We start from the raw sequence: 25,874 nt of genomic DNA on the forward strand, positions 1-25,874 counted from the left end.
GCCCTGTAACCAAACAATGGAGAGCCAAAAGCTGTTTGAGCCAAGGAACACAAGAACTGTGTATGGGAGTTTTGTTTGCCTGTGTGTGTGTGTGTGTGTGTGTGTGTGTGTGTACCATGTGCATGAAGTGCCTGGAGAGGCCAGAGGGGATTAGAGCCTCTGCAACTGTAGTTATAGACAGTTGTGAGCTGCCATGTGGGTGCTGGGAATGGAACACGGGTCCTCTAGAACAGCAGCCAGTGCTCTTAACCATGGAGCCATCTTTCAGGCCCCTCAGATTCATCTTTAATGGCATCAAAAGCAATCAGCACCATTATCAAGGGCAGCTGGCAGGGGTTTCTCATTTCTCCCTGGGAAATGTTTCCTGGATGAGGAAGGGGGGGTGTTGAACATAGCAGCAATGCCGGGGAAAGCAGCCGACTTCATGGTTCTGCTCTCTCAGTTCTTCCAGGATAGAGAACTTGAAGAGCTAGGGTATGATTAGGAGGATAAGGGCGTTCTAAAAATAGAACGATGCACATCTTCTGGTCAAAGCACCTATGGTCACTTCATATTCAAGTGAGCAGTGAGCCATTTGAGAAGATAAGTCTCTGGCTTCCATTCACGATCAGACTCCAGGGTTTGTGGGACAAGAAGCAGCACTCGGTCTCTCCTTTCAATGGGAGGACAAGAAGCCACAGGCCAACCTTCTCATTTTACAATGGAGACCTGATGTCCAGAGAGTTCGGGGGATACATCATCCACAGTCCTAAAGCAAGCCAGCAGCAGAACCCAAACCACATCGTGGTCTCCAAACTCCCAGTTCCATAGTCTTATTGCTGTGTACGGTAAGGCACGATTTTCTCTAGGCTCATTGGAAAGGGAAAAGTGAAAAAAAAATGGAAACAGCAAAATATTAGTTTTTTAATTTTCTGTAGACATCAGAGACCTCTGTTATCCTGGCTGTAGCTGCCATTGCCTTCTGTGGAAAGTTGGCTCCTCCCCCATCAGTCTAGATTTGGCTTTAGCTCCTACTAGGGCTGTTACAGTCTTCACAGCTCAGGACCTCCTGATCTGAAAACAGACGGAAGGCAATCTGCTCACACTCATGCTTCTGCCCACACTCAAACAAACATGCAAATAAGCCCTGTTTTTCCACAACAGCCAGATCAGAGTAGCCACAGGGCCCACGGTGCAAGATCCAGGGGCGGGACCAGCTGGTTCCCTCCAAGGGGTTCCGATTGTAGTAGACGCCCAGGTTAATTCTCCGCTTCTTGCTAGTTGGATGTGAGTACAAGAGCCACGTTCTTGATGGGGTTCCAGCTCCTTCCTCCCGCTCCAGAAAACTGTCCAGCAGAGGGCGCTTCTGAGTATCGGGTGCATCTTTACCACTTGGGTCTTGCAAGTGCAGCATCTTCAAGGGCTGGAAACTCACTACACTGCCTTGGCAGCCACAGCAGGGCTCATAGAGTTGTGGGTTCAGGGTTGCTTTCTGAAAGCAGTCACCGTAATCAGTGCTAAAGGATTCTGCTCGGAATCCGTTTGGCGTCCGGGCATTGCAGTAAAGCACAAAGTTACCAGTTCTCCCAACCACTTCCGCCACTTGGCACTCCGCTGTCACCTGGGGCCCAATGAGCTTGCCATGGTGCCAGGTGACTCCTGAGTCATCACTGTAGAACATCAGGGAATGGGCTTTGACCGAACACGGAAAGCAGAAGAACCGGCGTGAGAAATAGTAGGCATAAGCAGGGATGATCAGCCTTCCTGACTGCAGCTGGATGCCGTGACCAGGGCCCACCGCGAACGTGGCCCAGTGCTTCACCTCTGAGCCAATGACCTCCTCGGTCAAGTCCTTCACTTCACCCCACGAGCACCCAGCGTCCTGACTGCAAATGAAGCAGAGACGGGCAGCATTCCTGCCTGACCTAATCTGCTGAAGCTCAGTGACATGGTCCCGCACACAGATGAAAAACAGGTACACGCGGCCGGTATTCTGCTCCCACACAGGGCAGGGGTTCATGGTCCGATGCCCAGGTAATGTGGCTTCCATCAGTGGCTGCAGGGGTCCCCACTAGTCAAGGGGAAGAAGGAGATAGTGGGGATGAGTTACTAATAGGAAGACACAAGGCTCATTAAAAGCACCAGTTCTTTTTGCAAGCAATATATGACATTGAAATGGACAGGATCTTGAATGCCCAAATAATCTCAAAATTTGCAGCTATTACAAGGTGGAGTTACATCTGAAAAAAGATGATGTTAGATATTGTAAAAAGCTGTGCTCTCTCAAGAATGTTCTTCTTTGCTGCATCTGGACTTTCAAATCAATCTCCAATACCCAACTCCAATGTCACCTCCTTTGGGGGCTTCCTTGAAACTCACTCTTCTAAGAAGTTACAGCAGCTATATGACAGTATGCATATTGTTGGTAACTGTCTCCCCTTTTAGACAATGGGTCTTTTGGATAATACCCAAATTATATGCATTTGTACCTCCAACACCAGCCAAAAAAGTTTACCAGGGCGGGTTGGGGATGGTCCATGAGACTTCTCAGAGTGAAGGTGCTTGATCTCTGCCTGTCCTAGAGCAAATGAGACACCTAGAACTCTGGGCTCCGTCAGCCTCAGGGCTGGGCCTCTGTGGAGTCTGACCTGGTAAGCCACAGAGAAGCTCTAATGACGTACTGTACAAACAGGAGCTGGAAAGCCCTCACAGTACAAACTCCTCAGAAGGAAACGGGCAGCGATGTCACACATAGCCAGGACGGGGGCTCAGCAGAGTCTCATCTTCACCGTGACAGAGAAGACACCCACTTAGTGTGCCGCTCAGGCTGTGAGAAGTAGAAGCGCGGGCAGACTAGGAGATGAAGCTCTAATGGTGCCCCCTTCCCTGGGTGGGTCTATCAGGGCACAGAAACAAAAGGCAGGCCATGCAGGGTCTGGATGCACCAGAGGCCTCGGGAGCTTGCGCCTGAGTTTGAAGTATGTTTCTACTGCTGGGTTAACAGGTGCATGACTTAGAGTAAATGGCAAACTCTGAGCCCAGTTCCCCCATGTGCTAAACATGCCTGACAACAGTGCCCAGGATAAAATTCAGTGGATCCTGGCACAAAATAGCTCAGTAAAAGTCATTGTTTTTATTATTTTCCCCTCAGTTCCCCACACAGGTTTTTGTTGGCAAAGGTGGGGTGGGGGTGGGGGGGGAACAGAGCTAGAAGTGCATTCAGCTCTGAGGAGAGATGAGTCCCAGGTCCTTATCCAAGAGGAGTCACTCACCTGTACAGAGTGGCCATCCATCACCCCTCGCCTGAGCACCAGGTAGAGGGCATCCACGTCTTTGCTTGTGGACCGCTTCTCTGCGAAGGCCAGGAAGGTGTGGCTGGGAGGGATGTAGAGCAGGGCTGGGATCCGGTAGGTGATCCCGTGCTGGTCTTCCTGCTGGAACAGAGTGGAGCTGATGGAGCGGGACGGCATGCCTTCCATGACTTCTGCGAGGACAGCAAAGAGTCCAAAGCTGAGGACACAGCGAGCTGTGGATGTGCTCAAACGTCCACTTTCTCATACAAAGACAGCATCATGGCCTCAGCAGCCAAAGCAAACAAGACACACCTTCATTCAATACATCAGCTCTCCAGACACGTTGATTTCTCGGCCTGGGGTTCTAGATGACTATAAACCAAACCCATCTGAGTAAGATCACGGTTAACAATTCTCAAGGCAAGTTCTCTCCCTCTCCTGAAAGCCAGGAGAAAGGACAACCTTCTGACTCATCTGCATGAGTGATGTGGGAATGATTTCTTACTAATAAAGAAACTGCCTTGGCCCATTTTATTGGATAGAAAATTAGGTAGGCGGAGTATACAGAAGAAAATTCTGGGAAAAAGAAGGTTAGAGGAAGAGTCGCCATGATGCTCCCACTCCAGACAGACGCAGGTTAAGATCCTCTCTGGTAAGCCAGCTCGTGGGCTACACAGAATATTAGAAATGGGTTAGAACAATATGTAAGAGCTAGCCAATAAGAAACTGGAACTAGCCGGGCCAGGCAGTGTTTGAAAGAATACAGTTTCCGTGTAATTATTTCTGGGCATAAGCTAGCCATGCGGGCGGCCGGGTGCCGGGGACGCAGCCCTGCCGCTCCTATTTCAACAGATGGCGCCCAGACGTGATGGGCTAAATCCACTTAAAAACCTGAGAAGGCTTAAAAATAAGGGAGAGAGAGTTTAACACAGATTTTTGCTGTTTTGTTGGTGGCGTGCTGTAGAGAGATTCCTGATTCAGCAACAGCAGCAGAGAAAAAAAGCTGCGTCATTTTAAAGCGCGGCTTCCTGGTGCTGTGCTGCCAGCGTGAACTCTGGCTTTAAAGCATTTCAAGGCTTTTATGGGACTGGATGTTTGTGTTCCCGCTTGGGATCGGAGGAGAGTGCTCTGAGACCGTGCAGATGGCTCAGCGCTCCCCGCCTGCACCTGGGCAGAAGGCAGAATCAGGCTTAGGCAGGCGGAAGAGCATGGCGGATTCCTGCCGCCATACAGAGACGCGTTTTCAGACTGCGCAGTGCTCTGCGTGTCAGATTTGGCTGTAACTTGGATGAAAAGAGTTTCTGTGCTGCACACTCAGTCTCAGAATTAAACTGCTGATTGCGGCTCCAATGTGAACTGCTGTGTGCCTGGAACTGTGCTCAGCTCAGAAGCACCAAATGACTCTGAGGCAGGAGCGGCTGCTCCATGCTGAACTGTGCTGATCTCAGGCAGGAACTACCGTAATTACCTTAAAACCGTGCAGTTAAGGTTTAGACTGGGCAGGACACAGGCAGTACCGTATTACCTGTACATGGTGCAACTTAAGTTTTTAAGAAATGCTTAACATTTTAAGAAATGCTCCTGGATAGTAAAAAAATTACAGATTCACAATAAAACAGATTCAGACACTGTTGGATAAATGTACGTAGGCTTGGGAAAGAGAAGAAAAAGAATATAAAGAATAAAGTTAATGTCTTAAAAAGAAAAAGGGTAAAGTCTTTAAAGAGACAGAGTACAGAAGTACAGATAGTTATAGATTAAGAGAAATAAAGAAAAATAAGCCACGTAAAAATGGAAAATTCACAGAGAGTCTGGATTATGTACATTGTGTTTTCTTTAAAATTTTTGACTGTGAAGGAGCTAAGTACAGAGAGACATTTCATTATATGGGCTGCCAAGCTAAACCAAAATGGATTTCATGAGGGTATTATGATTTCAGAATTTGGGTCTAAGGATATGATGCTTTGGAGAGGGTCTTCTTTTGTTTTTGCAGAGGATGAGACCCTGTGGATTGCATCTATTCCGATTTGGTATGATAGACCACGCCCTCCTGAAAGGTTGCTGTGAACACCCTCAAAAAATTGCTTCGCTCAATTGCCAACTGAGATGAAACTAGCATACAGGTTATATCATGAACAACCTAATTAACGACGCCCCTATTCAGCAGGAAGCAGTTTGTAGAGAAAAAACTACGCCCATGTTCCCAAATATTGTTTATAAATGTTCTTTTACATTTAAAGGGGGATATGATATAGATATGAATAATTTGCATTGGTATGGATTTTATGGTCAATTTTGTTATATGTATATGTATTTTTGATCTTGATTAAGGTATTGTGATTGTGTAGTTCATTTAAAAATGTAATGTATAATTAGGAAATATAGGTTGTTAATGGATAATCATCGCTAATACTTAAGCTTGTAGTCATGTTAGTTAGATTTTCTAGATATATAGAGAGATATTTTAGTTAGATAGGCATTCTTCATATCTTTCAAAGGCTGCAGAATATGGCATTTAAGATATTTTAATAACTTAGGGTTTTTCATGACAATGAGACACATTTGCTCCTGGCAGCACCAATCTATTTCAAGAGGAAGATGGGCATCGAAGAGAATCCTTATGGAGTTTGATAGCCATTTGGGCAAGAAACTGCTCTTGCCTGGACTGTTGCATAAACTGGACACAGAGAACCCGCAGAGAGAGGACTGCTGAACTTGCCTAAAGGTGAGATGACCTTTTGGGGTTCCTGCTTCATGAAAGAGTCTGTGAGACATTCTGCAGGACACAGCAAAAAGTGACTGAACTGTCTTTGGAATTTCTTGCTTGATGAGAATGTCTGCTGGATACTATGGGCCTGTAGGCCGAAGATGGATGCCCCAACGGTACAGAGGAACTTTGGGTGACTGTCCAGGCAGCGAGATGTCTCTGTCATTTCTAGAGTTTTCTTATTTCTTGTTTGATAGGTAATATTATATCCTTCTGGAGTCTTTGATGGAGTTGAAGAATGGTTAGTTATAGTTTTCCTTAGTTATGATAAGAGATAAAATAGATATAAATATTGTAACTGTAATTCTTACTTGATAACTGTTTTGTTATATGTAATTTTACTATGTTAAAGTTAAAGCCTTTCTTTTTTGTTTAAACAGAAAAAGGGGAAATGATGTGGGAGTGATTTCTTATTAATAAAGAAACTGCCTTGGCCCATTTTATTGGATAGAAAATTAGGTAGGCGGAGTAGACAGAGGAGAATGCTGGGAAAAAGAAGCTGTGTGAGGAGTCGCCATGGTTCTCCCGCTCCAGACAGACGCAGGTTAAGATCCTCCCTGGTAAGCCAGCTCGTGGGCTACACAGAATATTAGAAATGGGTTAGAACAATATGTAAGAGCTAGCCAATAAGAAACTGGACCTAGCCAGGCCAGGCAGTGTTTGAAAGAATACGGTTTCCGTGTAATTATTTCGGGCATAACCTAGCCATGCGGGCGGCGGGGTGCTGGGGACGCAGCCCTGCCGCTCCTATTTCAACACATGAGGAGGTCTTACCCATAGTTTACTCTGTGAGGGGAGCACACAGCAGAGGGTGTAGATTCTCAAAGGATGCCTCTTGGTGTTGTGAGCTCACTTCCAGGTGCTGTAGCCCGGGTGGACCTGCAGCTTTGGCAGCTGGGACAAGTGTCTTAAAAACCACACTTTTATGTGTGACCAGCTAACTGGAGCTCAAGAGATAACTATTGTGGCTTTGGGTTCGCTCTTATTTCCAGCCCTCTGGAGATTACGTTCTTGCAAACTCAGCTACATGGGTCTTTGCGATATTCTATCTGCCATGTGCCAGGCTAGCAGGTCTGTGATAACAGGAAGTGGAAACCTCCAGAAACTCTTGGAAAGTGCCCAGAAGTCCCACTTCTCAGAGGCCACAGAAGGGACTCAGGCCAAACAGACTAAAATAGGTTTAGGATTTAATTTTCTTTCAAATTATGTCACTCAAAGCCCATTTTGGAAATAATTTGCATAAATAAAAATAAATAATAAACAGCAACCCATAAGAGTTAGGCCAATGAGGACCTCTTTATTTATTCAACATTTCTGAGTGCCTACGTATAGCAGTGTTGAGGAGCCACCTGCTCTTAAGCTGAGAACTGAGGGTGGGAAGACCATGTGCACACAGATGAACCCTGAAAGGTAAGTGCTATCTTAGAGGTAACACAGCAGCAAGTAGGAAAAGAGAAAAGGCGCACCTGTGCAGACTGAGGCCCCAGAAAAGGTAATAACTGGTCATACTAGCTAGCTACCTCCTCTGCCTGGGACACTCTTTCTCAGAGAGCCACACGACTCCCTACCTCACCTCCCCCAGCTCTGTGCAGACACCTTCCAGCGGGTGAGCTGTCACCTGACAGCGCCCTTGCCGCCTGGGCTCCCTGCTTGTTTCTCCACAGGACCCAGTGCTCTCTGAGGGCTCATGGATTACACATATACAAAGAACACTACAAAATCAGAGGGCCATCGTGTCAGGTCCCAGTGTGTAGGGGGGCAGTCTGTGCTCAGCTCAGGCTGGACTCTGACCCGGGAAACACCCAGCATTCCTCCGAAACCTTGTAAAGTGGGTTTCTGCTTGCCAGTAAAAACCATTACTTTCTTATCTTCTCCCACAGCCCCACAATCTCCTGAAAGGGCACCTAGTTGTCTATTAACTCAAACAAGCCTCCAGCAGATCAGAGGCCCCATAGTAGTTCCCGGCTGTTCCAGCCAACTTGCGCTCCTCCTGCCACAGCATAATTACTTATAACTGGCAAGGCTTTGCCACCATTTTTGCTATCTTCTCTGCTCCCTTAGCCCTGGAAATTGCCAGCCTTCCTCTTCTCTTTGCTCCTCTCTCTGTCCCTGAAAGTTAGTCATGGCTAGATTCCCCTAGATGTCTCTGACTCTTCTCTCTCTTACCTACAATAAAAACCTTCTCCCTAACCATGAAGTGGCCATCCCAGCGGTTTCTTCGCTGTACCCCTTGTTTACACATAGGGCTGTATCTTCTCATCTGGAGACAAGCATGGTTTGTGATCAGCACCGGACAAGCGTTTGCTGGATGCATGAATGCATGGATAAATGAACTGGAATATAAAGAGTGTAGACAGGGCTAGCCAAGTGGTGGGGTAAGAAGCAGAGTGGGGGAGGCAAAGCCTGTAGGTAACAGGAAACAGCTGTGCAGGCTTTCAGTAGAATGGCGTGACTGTCATAGGCTGGAGAGCAAACCTATGAGCAAAGATGGGACTGAAAGGCCCAGCGGAGGCAAATCCCGGCAGGTTTTATCACCTTATCGTGGTATTGCTCCTACCGGGATCCACTGTAGAGTTTCTGGTGGGAATGGCATGGTGAGTTTAGACCAGCTTCTCAGGCAGCTTTCTGGGTAATGAGCTGCGGGGTAATGTTGTACTGTGTCAGGTCATCTACCACCTTCGAGCCAAACAAGAGAAACTCCCAACACCTCTGAATGACTCAGTCAGTCACTAAATTGAGAGAACTGGAACTCACTATTGTGAGAAAAGAGGAGAGAGTGGCCTTGGAGTCAGAAGAAAAGCTGTTCTTCCTTCCAGACTCGGGGCCGCAGCAGTATAAGCAGAAGACTATGTGGACCATCTTGTCTGCATGGTGTGAGAGCATGCGTGTGCTCCCCATCCGGGCTCTCTCCTTCTGTGCACCAATGGGCTTTATTCTACGTCTTTCTCTATCCCGAGTCACACTGCTGGCAAAGCTTAGGTTTGGCTTAGACCACCACAGGTTCTCAGACATATATTTCACTTATCTATTGCTCTGGGATCCTCATCTATAAAAATGAATTAAATTCTACATAAGAAGAATTAAAAATCCTTAAGTAGCCGTCACAAGGCCTATTGCACAATAGGATCACAATATATGGCAGTCACTATATCACATTTTTCAGTTATAAGTCATTACATAGTTTAAAAAATGAAACAATGTCTCACTGTAAAGCCCAGATTGGCCTTGAATCTGCTATCATTGAGCCTCAGCCTCCTGAGTGTTAGGATTTACAGGTGTGTGCCACCGTGGCAAACAGGGTGTATTATTCCCGAGTCCTGAAACTGATATCTGACTGTAATCAGGCACTATATAAAAATGTAATAATAGACTGTATATGTGGGGGGTGGTTCCTGTAACTATTGCAGCTCGATGAAAAGTTAAGTCAGGCAGTCAGGAACCAAGAAAGTCACTAAACCACAAAGTTACTATAAGCATAGGAGCCTACAGCCCTGCTACAGTGAAAGGTTTCCCCAGCGCAAGTGTAACAACTCTGCAACTGCAAGGGAGGGTTTCCCCAGTGAAGCTGTTACAGTTCTGCTTAGAACTCCAGAGTGTAACAACTCTGCTCTGCACCAGGGGACCGCTTCCCCGCAAGTGTTACAGTAGCAAGTGTTACACAGTGCTGCTCTGCTCTGGTGAAAGTCGTTACAGCTGGGCTCCAGCAAAAGTGTCTCACGACAAACCTCACCCAAGAGATTTATTGGAAAGGAAGCTTTCAGGAGGGTGGCTATCTCTGGTGAGAAACAGCAGCAAACTGAACAGGGCACAGACTTTATGTAGGTTTTGGGGGGTGAGGGTGGGAGGGTGGAGCTTTCAAGGGTGGCTAGGGATTGGTGGATTTTTGGGGTCTGATTCTGGGGCAGTCTCAGGGATTGGTGGCATTTCTATCTCAGGGATTGGTGGGATTCCTCAGCCTGACTCCAGGGCAAGCTCAAGGATTAGTGTGAGTTCTGGGGTCAAATCAGGTGTTTTTCCTTGGCCCAAGTCTCAGGTCTAGTCAGGTGCAAGGTGTTTTTCTTTGATCCTTTCACCCCACAAATCCCACAAGCTTATAAGTGTTGAAAAATCCCTATTGCCTAGAGACATCTTAGTCACTCACCGCTCTGGCACCACTACCTCACATCTGTGGTGATGCCAGTCATATAAAAACATAACACAATTGGGCACAGTTCATAAAACTTGAAACGACAATAAGCTACTTTGCTGGTTTGAACATTCATTATATTACACCTTCTGCCATTATTAGAGCACATACCTGATTACCTAACTTCCACTGTGAAACAGCACGCTAAGTCAGCAGGCAGCATATTCCAGATAGGCCCAGCCGTGCCGTAGTCTACACTGTACAGATGTGCATAGACACCGATGATATTCTCACGACAATAAAATCACGTTAACAGTGGTGTTCCCAGTACAAAGGCGCATCTTTAAGAACTGCATTACTCTATCAATTGCAACGCCTCCTCTTAGAGCCTCGGCTGGTCTTGAACTTGTGATTGTCATGCCCCAGGCTCAAGAATAAGACACGTGAGATCCTAGAGAAGCTAAATAAAAAGGTGAACCCAAAGAAAAACATACATTTATCCTCCTGGATATTGGAAGTAGACAAGATCGCCGGGCAAAAGTTGGGAGCACGGGGGTGGGGGAGGGGGTTGGGAGGAAGGGGAGATGGGGAGAGAGAAGGGAGAAGGGGAGGATTGGGGAGAGCTTGGGGGAATGGGATGGTTGAGATGGAGGAAGGGTCGATATGGGAGCAGGGAAGAAGATATCTTAACTAAGGGAGCCATTTTACAGTTGGCAAGAGACTTGACTCTAGAGCGGTTCCCAGGTGTCTAAGGGGATTTCCTCAGCTAGGTCCTTGGACAGCTGAGGAGAGAGTGCCTGAACTGGCCTTCTCCCATAGCCACACTGATGAATATCTTGCACATCATCATAGAACCTTCATCTGGCGATGGATGGAGATAGAGACAGAGACCCACACTGGAGCACTGGACTGAGCTCCCAAGGCCCAGATGAAGAGCAGAAGGAGGGAGAATATGAGCAAGGAAGTCAGGACCGCAAGGTGGGTGTGTGTCCACCCACGGAGACGGTGTGACTGATCTAATGGGAGCTCACCAAGGCCAGCTGGACTGGGACTGAACAAGCATGTGATCAAACCGGACTCTCTGAATGTGGCTGACAATGAGGGCGGACTGAGAAGCCAATGATAATGATTCTACTGCATGCACTGGCTTTTTGGGAGCCTAGTCTGCTTGGATGCACTCCTTCCTAGACCTGGATAGAGGGGGGAGGGTCTTGGACTTCCCACAGGGCAGGGCATCCTGACTTCTCTTAGGACTGGAGAGGGAGGGCGAGTGGAAGGGAAATGGGGGGATGGGAGGAGGCAGAAATTTTTAATAATAAAATAAAAGTAAGGCACGTGACTGGCTCTCATTTGTTAAAGGTGAATAGTGCATACTTATGAGGGGCACTCGGGAGTGTTTTGTACACTTTAAGGTACTATACAAATAGATGTCTTTAATTATGAATGTTGACCTTTTCAGAATTCACTCTTGGTTCTGCCGTCACCACAATTAAGTAGTCATTAATTTTCATTCATTATCAGTATGCTAATAATATTGATGACAGCGGTAACTTAGTGGCCTGGCATTGACACCTAAACGGTTCTCCTAAACTGTGTGCTGAGAAGAATCACATACAGGTCTGCTTTGGAATTGTTTGCTTTAGCAGAGAATTCTAAGTATTAATTGCAGTTCTATACTCTCGCTGTCCAACACAGTCTTCTCCGCTCTCTCTCAGAGAGAGAGAGAGAGAGAGAGAGAGAGAGAGAGAGAGAGAGAGAGAGAGAGAGAGAGAGAAGACAGTGTAGCACGACTTCTGAAACCTTGACTGAGGAGAAAAACTTTGGTGAGGCCACTTTGTTTGCAAACCTAGTCTCAAAATTCCCACGCCAGGGCCTTTATGCCCGACCACAACTTCCTCTGTCCTAAGAAGCCTTTTCCTAGGCTCGGTTCCCGCTTCGTTTCCACGATTCTAAACTACTGCTTAAGTTTGGCTGCGGATGGAAGATAACAAAAATAGAACGGCCCAGAACGGCTGTGAGGTCCCAGCTGATTCAGGCTGACGCAGGTCCCCACAGTCCCGGGCCACATTCGGGATGACCCTCACCCCAGCTCACCGGCTCCAGCGTCTCTCGGGGCTCTCAGTGGAGTCTCGGAAGGGGGCCTGCAGCAGGGCTGGGGCGATGGAGGCAGGGAAGCGGCGGACGGAGACCACGGAGGCGGAGCTGGCAGGAAAGAGAAAGAGAGAGACCGCGCGGGGGTGAAGCTACTAGCGACGCGCACGGCAATGGTCCTGCAGCGGCCGGGTGTCAATCTCCTCGGCCGGGCCACGCCCCTCACCTCACAGGGCCCGCCCTGCTTGCTTCTCAACGCTCTCGTCTGTCCGTTTGTTTGTGGGAGGTATCACCGCCTAAAACTTCCCTGGACAGTCTAATTGTCGAGCGAAGGTTCCGGGCCTCAGAGGGGACCAAAAAAAAAAAAAAAAAAAAAGACAGAGGTGGAAGGATGTGTGCACCCAAAGCACTGGGCACTTGCCTTGCAAAAAGTACCCATTTATCAGGACCTGGTGCACAGGGCTTGTAAACTCAGCTAGTCTGATAGGGAGGAAAGCTGGAGGACTGGACATTTCTGCTGTTTGGACTACAAAACGAGTTTAAGGCCACCCTGAACAATTTATCAAGAAGTCCCTAACACACGATAAAAAAGTATTTACAGAGTTGTAACCAGCTAACGGTGGGGCACTTGCCTAGCACACACATCATCCTAGGTTCACGTTCCAGTTCTGTAGACAATTTATTGTGTATTGCCTACACACGTTTACATACAGTCATGTCCAAGGACCGTCCCATTCTTCCCCCCCTCCCCACTGCAGCCTCTAAGAGGGACAGTCAGGCATGGGGACAAAGAGAGCTACAGACGGATGACCCAGCCTGGTCAATAAGGTTACCAGAAACAGAAGACCCGAAGGAAAATGAAAAGAAACAAAAACAAGATGTAGAATACACTGGCATCAAAATCCAGACAACGGTTACTTATACATATAGGACATTTAGCGTAGTGGTATCGTCCTGTGGTGAGGGACGCAGGTTTGGCTTATAATTCTCAATAAGACGTACCATAGAAACTTATACCTTATAAGTCCCCAAATGTGGATTAACTAGTAAGGCATGAAGCTTCACAACAGGGCAGACTCGCAGGGACCTGAACACCACCTCTGCCTGTGATGACACCAAGGGTCAGGGTCCTGCCTACCAAGAAACATAGTGTCTGTTCCTTTTATTTCATTTGGTCATCTGAGGATTCTCTCTCCCACATCCATGTCCCCTATTATGGTGTTTCTTTCTTTGACATGAACTTGTTCGATTCTTCTGAGTAAAAGTCACATGGTGAGAAACAGTCTAAAATCATTTTTGTTGGAACCAAGTAAAACAAAAGAATTTGGCAAAATCAAAAGGGAAAGTGGAATTCTAACTTGGAGGATGAAAAAACAATGAACTTATATTGAATTTGAATCCACGAGGCAGAGGAAATGCAGTAAGTATAGAATTGGGGGTGGGTGCCGTGAGTTAAGAGTTCTAAGGGATTGGCTTTCCTAAGAACACAAAATTACAACATGACGCAGTTTTTCTTCTTTCTTTTTTAAAGGAAAACTATAATGAGATGCTCACCTAACCACACCAAGCTAAAATAAAGCTGTTTACTCCTAAAAGAACCAGTACCTCACAGAAAAACGGCTGATTGCAGGGCTGGGAAGAGGAGGTACAGCAATAATCATATCCTACCTTGTCTAGACTTCCCTGAAAACAGGGCAGCCAGAGGGCCAGGGGCTCAGCAGAAGAGCTGACTTAACAAGGATCCTACAGGGGATGATAACAACCAGGCGGACACCTGCCACAGCACTGCAGAAGCTGAGGGAAGGGGATCTCTGCGTGTTCTAAACCAGCTCAGTTTAAACACGAGTTCCAGAGTACTCAGAGCTAAATACTGACACCCTGTGTCAAAGGGAGAAAAAGAATAACAACTTACAAGGAGTAGACTAAATGTTTACAATTCTGAGATCATGGTACAGGAGAGATGGCCTAGTGACTGAGAGGACTCAGGTCCAGGACCCAGCAGCACCCACATGATGGTTCACAACCATCCTTAGCTCTAGTTCCATAGGATTCAACACCCTCTTTGGACCTCTGAGAGCATGAGGCACGCACACGGTACACATACATACATGCTGGCAAAACATTTATACACATTAAATAAAGAAAAGCCTTTAAAATATTATGAGGCTGTATTGACATATGGAGAAAAAGCCTGCTCACTTCAAGAGGTTGCTACGGTGAGAATCAAGCTAGAATACAAGTAAAAAGTAGACTAAAACCTTTCCTACCTATACAAATCCTATTCCAAGGTGGCTGAATAGTCTTCTTTATAGTAACATAAAGGAATGATATACTTTTCTAATTCTGCAATAACTCAGTGGCTCCCAGAACCATATGGTGATCAGTGTAAAAATTTTGTGTTAGATGCATCAAGCCAAAAACATTTGAGCCCACTGTGTAGCACAGCAGACAGAGGAAACCAGGTGATTATGTGGCTCCTATATAAAGACTTACTGCTAAACAACCATCCTGAGTGCTGGAGGTGTAGTTCAGTGGTAGAGTGCTCGCCTAGCCCTGGTTCAGTCTCCAGCCACCCACCAGCACATGCACACACAAAGGGGGAGTAGAAAATGTGTTCAATGATACCGTGACGTGATTAGGATGTGACCAGCCAAATTCACAAATGCAAAGTGTGTGGGGGCGGGGAGGAAGGCAGACAAAACAATACGTTCAAATGTTTTTATCAACTACAAGAAAACCTGCGAATCTCAGAACTGTGTTTGGATCCTAAATTGAAAGAATCGGTTCCATAAAGACTCTGAGGCAATTTTACCAGTGACCATTACGTGACATTCAGGATTTGCTTCTAGGAATAACAGAATTGTAGTTGTTTTCAATCACCTCGACAATAATCACCAAGCCCCCAGATCTTGTTTTCAGATAAACGCATCAGGTTCCTTGTAAAATAGTTGATCCCAGAGGTGGGGCTGGGAAAAACACAAGCTGAGCGGGGAACACCTTGTGATGTATACAGTACAAAGAGGTCACAGAGTAACTGAGGTCTCCTTCACAGGAGCTCCTCAGTGGCCTGAGCTAGAATCCACACGGTTAGAAGATATTGGTAGTGAGACCATAGCTCCTAGAACAGAATAAAACCAAGTCCATACTGACATGAACAGTTGTACAAACAAGCTAGACAAAGGAGATAGTGTTTCCTGGGGGCAGAATTCTAGTTAATAAACACTTTGGAGGAATGAATAAAAAAAAAATACCACCCTCTCCCCTTTAAATGTTGGCAGAGGGGTCCCTTTTGTCATAGCAAGATGTCATAGAAAACATAATTTTATTTCTAAAATGACTGAGAGCCACTTCCAAGGCTTCTCATTATCAGTTTAGAACTCTGCCAATGGATGAACCCTGTGGCCACAGCTGCGGTAACTGATACCAGGACTCAGTCAGCACCTCAGATGGTTCGGAGTTTCCCTCGCTGAAGAAACATCGTCTCTTGAAGCCAAGGCCTTCTCCCAAATTGGCCCATATCCAACGGCGAGCAAGCCAGTCTGAGGCAACTTATCTCCAAAGTAAATCAGCAGTCAGGGGCGGTTGCCCAAGCAGGGTCGCACCATATCTAAACTCCCTCTGCACCTTTTGTTTGACTGCCCTCCTTCCCTAAAACACTGAAACTCCACCCACAGCCTCTTCATGGGTAGAACCTAACCTGAAATACTGGAATGTTGACTGAGTTACTCATGAGTGGATTCCATTTTTTTCCTACGTATTATTTAAACATATCTTCATCATGTGTATTCATTATACATTAAATTGTCCTACATAAAGGTATTTTCATGCAACATGCACCACACGAGAACATCCCTGCTCCTACCACTTTCTCCTCTCCCTTTAGATTGTTCCTCCAGACAGCCTCACTTCTACCATCACGTCATAGATACAAGAGCTCATCCATACAGGGGAGAAAACCTTCTCTCACATCTGACTTAATGTGATTATCTCCAGTTATATCACCTTTCTGAAACAAGATATTCCATTCTTCTGTATAACTGAAAATATCCTCTAGGTGTAAAGACCACATCCGTTCCTCTGTTGTTGGACACTTGGGTTGGCTCTGTAACTAAGCTACTATTAGTACTGTATGTCTGTGATGTGTTAACTAGGAGTCCCTAGAGGTGACAGAACTACATCCCATAATAGGTCTTCAGGTTGAGGAACTTCCACAGTGACGTTCATAATGACCGAACCAGTTTCTCACATTCTCCAGCATTGCCTAATGGTTACCTTTGTCCCCATCCTCACCAACACTTACTTTTTTAAAAAATATTTTTTATTCTTTAAAAGAATTGATGTATATGTGTGTGTATGTATGCCGCAAGTGACCAAACCCACAGATACCAGAAGGCATCAGATCTCCTGGAGTTGGAGTTACAGGCAGTTGTACGTTGCCCACATGGGTGCTGAGAAACAAACTTGGGCCCTCTGGAATGGCCACTGAGCCATCTCTGCAGTCCATCTCCTCCTCCTCCTCCTCCTCCTCCTCCTCCTCCTCCTCCTCCTCCTCCTCCTCCTCCTCCTCCTCCTCCTCCTCCTCCTTTTAATGGCTGCTATTCTTGCTGGGGTCAGATGGAATTGCAAGGGATTTTCAATTTCAACTTCTTTGCGATCTAGAGAGAGTAAAAATGTTTTTGTATGTCTATTGGCTGTTTTAGATTCCATCTTCTGAGAACTACTCATTATACCTTTTTTTGATTGGTTGCTTGGTTAATTTCTTGTAGTTAGCTTTGTCAACATTACATAGCTTAGTCATTAAAGCCTCAATTGAGGAGTCACCTAGATCAAATTAACCTGTGGGTTTGTCTGTAGAGGACCCTGCACACTGTGGGGGGTATCATCACTAGACATGTGGTCCTGGGCTATATAAGGACTTAGCTAAGCATAAGACTGGGGGCCAGCCAGCAAGCGGCACTCCCCGATGAGTTCAAGTCTCTGCCCAGATTTCCCTCTGATGTACTATAACCTATAAGGAGAAACAAACTTTTCTCCCTTAAGTTGCTTTTGGTTAGAATGTTTTTTTTTTTTTTTTTCTCACAGCAACAGTAAGGAAACCAGAACATTTATTTATTTTTTAGTTCTCTCTAGATATCTGCCCTGTTAGAAATATAGCTAGCAAAGACTCTATTTCACTTTGGGGGCTGTCTCTCCACACTATTGCCTCTACCGCTTTTAAATTAGTTTCATCCTTTCCTTTTCATCAGTTGGCATTGCTTCCTGATTGGATGCTATTCAGAAAGTCCTTTCCTGTGCTCTATCGAGTGAGGTCAACTTTTTCATTCTTCTACATGCGGTGTTCCCAGCATCATTTGCTGAAAATGCACTTTGCTCCAGCATGCGCTTTTGACATTTTATTCTTATAAGGTAGCTGTAGTTGCAAGAGCTAACATCAGGTCTTTTGTTTTATTGCTCTATGGGTTTTTGTGCCAATATTGTGCTGTTTCTGTTCCTATAGCTCTAAAGTCTTAACTTGAAATCAGTCTTTCCCTTTTTTTGCTCAACGCTGCTTTGATTACCCAAGGTATTTTATGTTTCTGCATAGATTTTAGGATTCCTTTTTCTCCTGTGAAAGTGATACTGACTTTTGGTGGGGTCTGCACTGAATCTTTAGAATTCTCATTCATAGATCCATTTTACAACATTCATTGTTACAATCTGCAAGCATAGGTGGGCTTCAATTTCTTCAGTGTTTTGAAGTCTGTTTTAAAGGTCTTTCACTTCTTTTATTCCAAGGGCTTTGGGTGTGTGTGTGGGAGGGGGCATAAATGGGATTGTTTCCCTGATTTCTTTCTCAACATGTTTGTTCTCAATGCTTTTTAAGATTTTTATATGGTAATTTTGCATCCCACTATTTCGCTGAATGTGTTTAGCAGAGCTGTTTCCTGGTTGTCTTTGGTTCTTCTATGTATGAAATCTTACTATCTGCTTCTTCCCTTCCTATTTTTATCACTTTTATCTTGTTGCTTTAGCTAAGATTTCAAGCAATATATCCCACAGTGTAGAGAAAGAAACCGTACTTGCTGTTGCTAATTTTAGTAGAAATGCAGTGTTCTCCTTTCGGTGTAATAGTGAATATAGGTTTGTCATATATAGCCTTTATTATTTTTGGATAAATGGTTCTTCTTTTCCCAGTCTCTTTGGGATTTCCATCATGAAAGAATGTTGCATTTTGCCAGGCAGTGGTGGTGGATGCCTTTAATCCCAGCACTTGGGAGGCAGAGGCAGGTGGATCTCTGTGAGTTCGAGGCCAGCCTGGTCTAGAGTGAGTTTCAGGAGAGTCTCGACTGTTCACTAACTGAGATGATGCTGTGATTTCTGTCCTTGAATTCTTACACTGGTTTGCATGTTGGACCATTCCTGCAGCTGAACTGAAGTGAACAGCCTGTACAAATGTTCTTGAATTTGGTTTGCAATTTTTTAAGTTAATTTTTGCATGGGTATTCATCAGGAAGATTGACTTATACTTTTTGTTGTACCTTTAAACTGGATTACCAGAATAATACTGGTTTCATAAGAGGAGTTTGAAAGCATGCGTTCCTTTCCTTTAGCATGGACTGGCAGAAGCACTGGTTTAGATTTTCATCTGAAAATTTAAATAGAGAACTCGTTGTGGGATTGAATTTTTCCAGTTGAGAAATATTTTGTTACTGCTTCAGTCTCAATTGCTTGTTATGGATCTCTTCAAATTGCCATCTCTTCTTGGTTTAATTTTGATAAGCCATCTATATCTACATAAGTCATATAAATTTGTAAGGCATAGCCTAATGACTTTTTAAAATTTCATTGCTATCTATGCCGCTGTCTACCTACCTTTTCTGATTTTTTAAAAAATTGTTTTCTAATTGTCCTAATTGTTTTCTAGCCTGGTCTTAATTATTTCTTCTCGTCTACTGATTTGGGGTTTGGTTTGTTCTTGTTTCTCCAAGTACTTCTCACTACTCAGACTCTACAACCACCTCCAGAATACTTTACCAGCAACTACACAGGAACTCAAAATATTCTGAGAAAGGGGGTCACAGACACCACCGGAATATCAGGCCCAGGGTTTTTATTTGAAGATCGTCTCACCATGTAGCCCTGGCTGACCTGTAACGAGCTAGGTAGGTAGACTAGGCAGGACTCAACTATAGCCATCTTCCTGCCCGTCTCCCTGTGCTGGGATTTCTGATGTGCATCACCGCATCCAGCATTATAATCAGGCTTTCAGAAGAGAACCAAGCATGTGCACCCTTGGTAACAGGGGATGTGGTCACCGAGGGCAGGGTTACTCTCTAAAACTCAGTCTGACTATAAGACTAGCGGTTTGCCCTGTGGTCTCTGGCTTGGGTTCAGTCAGGTTAGTTAGAGTAGAGAGAAAAGCAGTTACTGCTTTTTAGTATTCACAGGCTGAGTGAATCAGAGAGAGATCACGTGCCTTCTTCCATTCCCTGAGGTTCTAAAGCAAATGCGCTGTCTCTGAGATACATATGAATAAGTATTGGCAGCAGAAATGTGTAAATAATGACCTTTCCCCTCTTTACTGGTTCTTTCTGCTTGAGAAGATTTAAGTTGAGAGACAGGTGAAAGACAGGAGGATGCGATAGGCTTCTGGGTTTCCAGGAGGGCCGCGGTGTGAGGCTAGCTCTCAGGAGTTGCCAGCTGTGAAGCTGGAGCCTGCAGAGTATTTCTGAGTCATGTGACTGACAGTTATCTACGAGGAAGGCCATCAGTGCAGGAGTGCCGGCAGCACACATACTGGCTGGGCTGGTAACTGCTTCTTCAATGCATCTGAGCTACTTAAACTGGCTTGAGGCACGGGACAACTGTAAGAGATCCCTGCGGTCCAAGTCTCTAAGTGGGTTTATTTGAACATTTTACTGGGATTACAAATGTACCACCATACCTGGCTTCTTTATACATCCATTCTAGAGGCCAAACTCGGGCTCTTACGCTTGAGTGGCAAGCACTTTATTAAGTGAGCCACCTCCCTAAACTGTTACATTCCAGGAGGGGACGGGGGCAGATTACAAGTTCAAGCTTTGGTAAGCTTTGACTTACCAAAGGCTTTTAGGAAAGAGCATATACATTATACAGGCCAGTCTTGTCTCACTTGGATATTGCTAGAAGGGACAATACTGCCAGTGTTCAGTAGGTGCTTTCGTATAAGGTGAACATAGTTTTGGGTACTACACTTAGAATTATAATCCCAGAAGTCTAGAGGGGCAATATTCCTAAAGGTCATAAGACCTGGTCAAGTGCCCAGTTCTCTGCCCCAGTTGGGAAAATGTTGGGGGAAAAAAAATGCTGTTGTTTTGTCTGTGAAGGAACATAAGCTCTGGAGCCAGATTACCAAGATTTAAGTTCCTGTTCTAGATCCATCTGTGTGGCAAACTGTTAACTTCTGTGTCTTAGCTTCCTCGTGTGTAAAGAAAGGGAAACAGTGCCTGCCTCTTAGGACTGCAGTGAGCATCAGCATCACTGGAACAGAGTCCCTGGCCCCAGGTTCGCAAGCCTCCCAACAGTGATGAGTGGCCTAGCAGGGAGCCCACCACGAGCAGTAAAGCACTTGCTATGCTGTTTTTCTTTCACGACTAGGACTCCACATTTCACATCTTCTTTCATTTATTGAAAAAAATTTTAGAAAATGGCAGTTAATAAAGGGCACAAACAAATTGACAGGAACATACTAGTGGAAAACAGAGAATATAAAACTAAAAATGCCATTGGCTTCTTTAATTGGTTAAGAGCACAAACTGTAATAGGCAGGTCTATTTTAAACAAATTAAAATATTTTGTATATTTTTTAAAATAACTCTCCCCAAGTCAAATATATATACACACCCACAAAAACGGTGTATACAGGAAAGCTGTCATACATAAGAAGTTGTATCCTGGACTGAAGGAAACAGTTGCTGAAGCAGGGATTAACACAAAGTCAGCAACAAGTTAACAATACCCACTTCCCAAGACAAGGCCTGGCTGTACAGTCCAGAAGGGCCTCAATCTCAATCCCCCTTCCTCAGCCTTTCAAGTACTGGGATTGTAGGTGAACACCACGGCCCAGTGGGTTAGTGGTGGCATGAAGCTATGCTAAATAAAGTACTATTAAGTACAAAGGAAAAGAATGCTCAGCTTTACAAAAATGTTTCTTAAGGAAGACAACAACGACCCAGCAGACCAAGGGGGCTACAGCTCGCCATCAAAGATACAGCTTTGCATATCTGTGCGAGGATATTCGATTTATCCAGCATGGGCTACACAGGGGCATCTTTAACATTTCATACTTGACCAAGTTTAGACTTTCTGTTTCTTTCCTACCCATCAGTAACTGTATGATCCAGCAAAAGACAGCTTTTAGAATTGGCTATTTTATTTTTCTTTCTGTGGCAAGACTATCATGGAGCCTAGATATTTCAGGTTCATAGGCATCCATGACCAATGTCCCACTGTGATCAAAGAACTTAGCGATGGACTTGGTGAACTCGGCTTCCCGCTGCTGCTTTGTCCTCCCACTGATGAAGGTCAACTTCAGGGTATATTTGTCATCGAACCTAAGCATCAGGACAAAGAGAACAAATGAAACACCAACAGACTGGAAAACTGAAGAGCTCTCAGGGCCAGGGACGACAGTAATAAAATACCAAACAGTGGAAGAGGGCACTAAAGGGGAAGAAAGGGAACCAGCAGAGAAGAGGGAGGAGGACCAGTGAGAGCAGACATATGAAAATGCCCCAAAACGCACCACTTTATATGCTAACTTTAAAAATCAATTAAAAAATAAACAGGAACTCAAGCAGTAACATACCTCAACCAAGTATTTTTGAAAGGTGGGGATAAGCTTAGCAATGCTGAATCAGGGACTACCCTACTGAATGGAGACTCCTCAAAGATAACCAACCTCACATCTCTGATCTTTTAAAAAATATTCACTTATTTAATATGTCTATGTATTCACCTGCATGAGTTTATGTGTATGAAATGCATGCAGGAGGACAGAAAAACCAGAAGAGGATGCTGGATCCCCTGGAACTCAAGTTACATCTGGCTGTGAGCTGCTGCATGGGTGCTAGGAACCAAACCCGGTCCTCTATAAGAGCAGTAAGGATTTTAACCTCTGAGCCATTCCTCCAACCCAACCTCTGACCTTTGTTAACTGGGCACAAGGAAAATACAAAGTATATCCTGAGAGTATCTTCTATATAGAGAAATCTCAGAACTGCAGTGCTAGAAAAAACCTGCTAGCTCATCCACCCCACCTTACATGACTACCACTGACTGCTAACTCATTGCCTCCACCTTACATGACTACCACTGACTGCTAACTCATCCACCTCCACCTTACATGACTACCACTGACCGCTAACTCATCCACCCCCCACTTACATGACTACCACTGACTGCTAACTCATCCACCCCCTCTTACATGACTAGCACTGACTGCTAACTCATTCACCCCCACCTTACATGACTACCATGACTGCTAACTCATTCACCCCCATTCTACATGACTAGCACTGACTGCTAACTCATCCACTCCCAGCTTACATGACTACCACTGACTGCTAACTCATCCACCCCCATTCTATATGACTAGCACTGACTGCTAACTCATTCACCTCCACCTTACATGACTAGCACTGACTGCTAACTCATCCACCCCACCTTACATGACTAGCACTGACTGCTAACTCATCCACCCCCACCTTACATGACTACCACTGACTGCTAACTCATCCACCCCCACCTTACATGACTACCACTGACTGCTAACTCATCCACCCCCACCTTACATGACTAGCACTGACCGCTAACTCATCCACCCCCTCTTACATGACTAGGACTGTGACTGGCATAGAACAAACACAGACTAGGACACTGTAAATCCAGGACAAACCCAACACCAGGAGTCCAGAATCTCTAGGACCAAGGGTGGCCGTTACCTTTTGAGGCTGGAGGACAACTGCCAAATATCATCAGGATCCATTCCTGTAGGGTCTTTTCTGTGGGCCACAAGAAAGATGCTCTTCTCCTTATATGAGGTATAAATGGTCAGAATCCCCATCATCACAAAATAGGTTCAACTGACGTTAAGGGGAAAATATACAAATATGCAAACACAACAGTAACAACAAATGACACACGAGAGCCACAAAAATTTTCTTGATAGCCTTAAGTAAGTTACTAGTGTATCACTGAAATTTTAATTATTTCCCTTTAACCCTTGTATTTAATACCCAGAAGAAACACGGCTTCCTCTGGTTCGTTCTCTAGCCATCTCAAAATGGAGAGAAACGGTACAGGACAAACAGGCTTTCTATCTTTTACACTGAAGGACAACGGGTCTAAGAATGTCCTGTTACCCTAGTTTCTCAAAACTTCGTTATCACCTGTGCTTATTTCTCTACTTAAAAACATATCAGCGGTGGGAGAAATGGCTCAGCAATTCGGAATACTGGCTGCTCTTGCAGGGAACCTGGGCTGAATCCTATCACCCATATGGCAGTTCAGTACATTCTATAGCTCCGGCTCCAGATCTTAACACAGACTCACATGCAGGCAAAATACCCATAAACATAAAATACAAAAATAAAAACTATATTCTCCATGTGACTATTCAGCCAATGACAAAGTGACTTCAGATTTAGTCTACTGTGAGATGTACATGCAGACGCATTACTACACAGCTTGACAGTACTGATTTTATATTCAACCACTAACGTGTGTGGAGTGTCATTTAAATCTTATGAACTAGAGGCAGGGAGTATGATAAGAAGGATAAGGACTCTGAGTTAAGACAGTACTGGGTTTGCACGTCGACATTTACTAAATTAATTTCTTCCCCACATAGCTCACCTCTAAATGGGAAGAATACTGAGCTTCTAGAAAGGCGTGAAGGTAAGTGTGGTGGGGCACACCTATAATTTCCACACTTGGAAGGCTGAGTCAGGACTACTGCGAGTTAAGGTCGATCTACTGAGACCTGTCTCAGACAAACAGAACTGTCATGGGGCTTCTATACATAGCCATTAGCACACGGTCCTTACTTACAGTGGTGGCCATGAGCACTGTATATAAAACATGACCTTAGGATCAAGCTCAGAATACAGCTGAAATACTGTCCAAGCAGTTCTTTTGGAGACTGTGATGCGGCTACTGTCCCTGTCTCTAGAACTTAAGGTTCTTTGAGATTGCATCAGCAGTGAGAATTTCTAACTAGGATAACTAATCTGATTATTGAGGAGTCAAAGGTTACTTGTTGCCAAAACCAGGAACTGTCTATTTGTATAGTACTATTTTTTAATGGGTGCTTTATTAAGATAGCTTACTAACTGCTTCTGAAAGTGGATTAATTTTATTTTTAAAATTGTGTGTGTGTGTACACGTGTGTGTGCACACACGGGTGCTTGCAGGAGCCAGAAGAACGTGTCAGGTTCCCTGGAGCTGGAGTTAGATGACGTAGGTTCTGGGAATCAAACTCTGACTATGGCACTACCTCTCCAGCTTAGTGAAGGTAGCCTGTAAGATGTATTTTTTTACATATTAATGTTCTACATACTAATGAGGATATACAGCTATAATTTTTTAATTTTATACTTATTTATCTGGGGAAATGTGTGCACAAAGTATGTCAAGGCACAGGTGTGGAAATGAAAGGACAACCTGCAGGGTCAGTTCTCTCACTCTGGGTTCCAGGGACTGAACTCACATCATCAAGCCGGACAGCAAATAACCTTCACCTAAAGAGGCGTTTTGATGGACCAAAAAAAAAAAAAAAAAAAAAAAAATCCATTATATCGTTTTTAAGTTATAAATTATGAAAGTTAAATAGTGAACCAACCTGGAGCTCAGATTCAGAGAGACTGGCTGGCCAGACGGCCCTGGGATCCCATCCCCATCTCCTCAGCACTAGGATCACAAGGCTGTGTGCTGTGTCCAGCTTTTAAGTGGGTGCTGGGGTTCCAAGCTCAATTCTTCGTGCTTGTGTAACAAATATTTTAACAACTGGGCCATCTTCCCAGAACTCTTTTTTCCAGTTTTTAAATGGGGGTATGAGGTTTTTCTAGGCAGCCCTAGCTGCCTCGACATTCATGATCATCCTGATTCATCCTGGGAGCTGGAATTACAAGCACAGCGACCACATCCAGAGTCCCACTCATTCTGAATGTGTATTACTTACATTTTTTTCCTCTGAGCTCAAGGTCACAAACACCTTGGATTTCAAACCCATATTGTGTAGACCCAGAAGGAGTCCTTAATCTCACTGAAACACAGGTCAAATCCACACCTCATGCTCAGGACCTCCCCAGCCAGCTCTTCAGCTTCAAAGAAAGAATAGGAAACAAATTCAAACTTCTAAAAGCCCAAGCTTTGCTATTAATAGCCTGGAATAAACGGCTTAAAGCAACCCAGTCTGATGGAAAAAAAATCCAACGAGTTAAAAGAGCTGGGTCTCATTACCACTGTGCATTTTCGCTCTAGTTCTATTAGCTAATAACTAAATAAGTTACAGATAAAATAACCTTACTAAATACAGAATATCAATGATATAGCAGGAGTTTTTTTTTTTTTTTTTTTTTTTTTTTTTTTTTTTTTTTTT

General features: G+C 44.8%; 2 protein-coding genes across 4 annotated transcripts in view; both read right to left on the reverse strand.

Annotated features, from left to right (window-relative positions):
- Positions 1-243: 243 nt before the first annotated feature.
- Positions 244-12,662, reverse strand: Neu3 (neuraminidase 3). 3 transcript variants are annotated; one of them, XM_050154556.1, is made up of 3 exons: positions 12,260-12,662; positions 3,252-3,463; positions 244-2,050 (listed from the first exon to the last, which is right to left on the reverse strand). In XM_050154556.1, the coding sequence occupies exons 2-3, from the start codon at positions 3,456-3,458 to the stop codon at positions 1,004-1,006; spliced, it is 1,254 nt and encodes a 417-aa protein (XP_050010513.1). In that variant the 5' UTR covers positions 3,459-3,463; positions 12,260-12,662; the 3' UTR covers positions 244-1,003. The 3 variants fall into 3 exon arrangements, with proteins under 3 accessions (XP_050010513.1, XP_050010515.1, XP_050010516.1); XM_050154558.1 differs by having other exon boundaries at positions 12,250-12,662; XM_050154559.1 differs by lacking the exon at positions 12,260-12,662 and adding an exon at positions 10,337-12,213.
- An 8,215-nt stretch (positions 12,663-20,877) lies between these two features.
- The window catches only part of Spcs2 (signal peptidase complex subunit 2), a 13,790-nt gene continuing 8,793 nt past the window's right edge, over positions 20,878-25,874 (reverse strand). Inside the window, exons 4-5 of the mRNA XM_050154424.1 lie at positions 23,218-23,352; positions 20,878-21,828 (exon numbers count right to left, since the gene is read on the reverse strand). Of these exons, the coding sequence (XP_050010381.1) occupies positions 21,642-21,828; positions 23,218-23,352 (322 nt within the window). The 3' untranslated portion in view covers positions 20,878-21,641. The remainder of the gene's footprint in view (positions 21,829-23,217; positions 23,353-25,874) is intronic.

The sequence above is a fragment of the Alexandromys fortis genome, unplaced genomic scaffold (assembly GCF_014885135.2).
Source record: "Alexandromys fortis isolate MF-2015 unplaced genomic scaffold, M_Fortis_MF-2015_v1.1 scaffold_77, whole genome shotgun sequence".
Classification (NCBI taxonomy): domain Eukaryota; kingdom Metazoa; phylum Chordata; class Mammalia; order Rodentia; family Cricetidae; genus Alexandromys; species Alexandromys fortis.

What these genes read in the sequence shown, in the direction of transcription:
- Neu3 (XM_050154556.1), bottom strand. Translation starts at nt 3,458, where the DNA reads ATGGAAGGCATGCCGTCCCGCTCCATCAGCTCCACTCTGTTCCAGCAG. An exon ending in TGGATGGCCACTCTGTACAG is followed by an intron (nt 2,051 to 3,251) that starts GTGAGTGACTCC and finishes CCCCTTGACTAG; the next exon opens with TGGGGACCCCTGCAGCCACT.